This window comes from Penaeus monodon, chromosome 29 (genome assembly GCF_015228065.2).
Source record: "Penaeus monodon isolate SGIC_2016 chromosome 29, NSTDA_Pmon_1, whole genome shotgun sequence".
NCBI classification, from domain to species: domain Eukaryota; kingdom Metazoa; phylum Arthropoda; class Malacostraca; order Decapoda; family Penaeidae; genus Penaeus; species Penaeus monodon.
In genome coordinates, this window is record NC_051414.1 from 29,984,430 (window position 1) to 29,985,546 (window position 1,117).

General features: G+C 61.1%; 1 protein-coding gene across 1 annotated transcript in view; it reads left to right on the top strand.

The window, feature by feature from the left end:
- Positions 1-1,117, top strand: part of LOC119592134 (polyhomeotic-proximal chromatin protein-like) — a 12,912-nt gene that overhangs the window by 10,891 nt on the left and 904 nt on the right. The window contains exon 2 of the mRNA XM_037940952.1: positions 120-1,117. This exon is cut by the window's right edge and continues 904 nt beyond it. Coding sequence (XP_037796880.1) covers positions 152-1,117 — 966 coding nt within the window. The 5' untranslated portion in view covers positions 120-151. The remainder of the gene's footprint in view (positions 1-119) is intronic.

The window sequence follows — 1,117 nt, forward strand, 5'->3', positions numbered from 1 at the left end:
TTGTTGCAGAGGTTTAGCCTGTGGGAATCTCTGCTCTGCGTGGCTCGGAGTACGTGGCTAATGTGCCTTTAGGAGGTCCTTGCGAGGGCCACGACCTTTCACTGTCACCCTCGTTGCAGAGAGAGCGTCCGCGGAGGCAGTGAGAGTATTGATGAGTGCGGCCGACGCCCCTCTGGGCCCGGGCCGCCCCCGTCCGCAGCAGGCCTCGTCGTCCTCCCGTCTCCAGGACCCGTGGGTACCCCGCGCCGACGGAGGGGCGAGAGTAGCCTCTCGCTCGCCGTCGCCGTCGGCCACCGCCGCCCCCCGCAGCGTCTTCTTCGATACGATCGCCTCCAACCGGGCACGCAGGGGCGACGCGAGGCAGGCGTCCGCGGCGGCGCACGGCGACCTGGGCGACGTGGTGCTGTTCCTGCAGGGCGCCGAGCAGACCGCGGGCACGAAGCTCGACCACAGCAAGACCAAGGCCGGGAAGAAGCACGCCCAGCGGCACGCGCAGCGGAGGGCGGAGCAGAATCAGGAGCTGGTGCAAGCCAATCAACAAGTGCAGCAGCTGCTCCAGCAGCAACAGGCCCAACAGCAGAAAATTCAGCAGGAGGGAGCAAGGTACCAACAGCTTCAGAAACAATATCAGCAGATAAGCGCGCAGCTACAGAAGCAGACGCAGGTTTTCCAGACGTTGCAGCAGCAGTACTTAGATTTCACTCAGCGGTATCGACAAAAAAGGCGGCAAACTCCTCAACAGCAAAGTCAGCAGCTGCAATGGCAACAGTATTATCAATATAAAATCAGCCATCAGCACCAACAAGTGCAACAGATAGGGCAACAACAGGCTCAGACACACCAGCAACTAGTGCAGCTCTACCAGCAATTGCAGCAGCAACAACAGGCACAACAGCAACTACAGCAACATTTGCAACAACAGCTACAACGACAAGAACAGCTCCAAAAGCAACAAGAGCAGCGGGAGCAAGAGCAGCGAGAGCAAGAGCTCCAGCAGCTGCAGCCGCCGCGGAGGCCGAGTCCCCGCCCGACCTCCCCGAAGGCCGACGCCGGGCACCAGCAGGCCGACACCTCCTTCGACGGCATCAACGACCTCCTTCGCAATGTGCTAGACGCG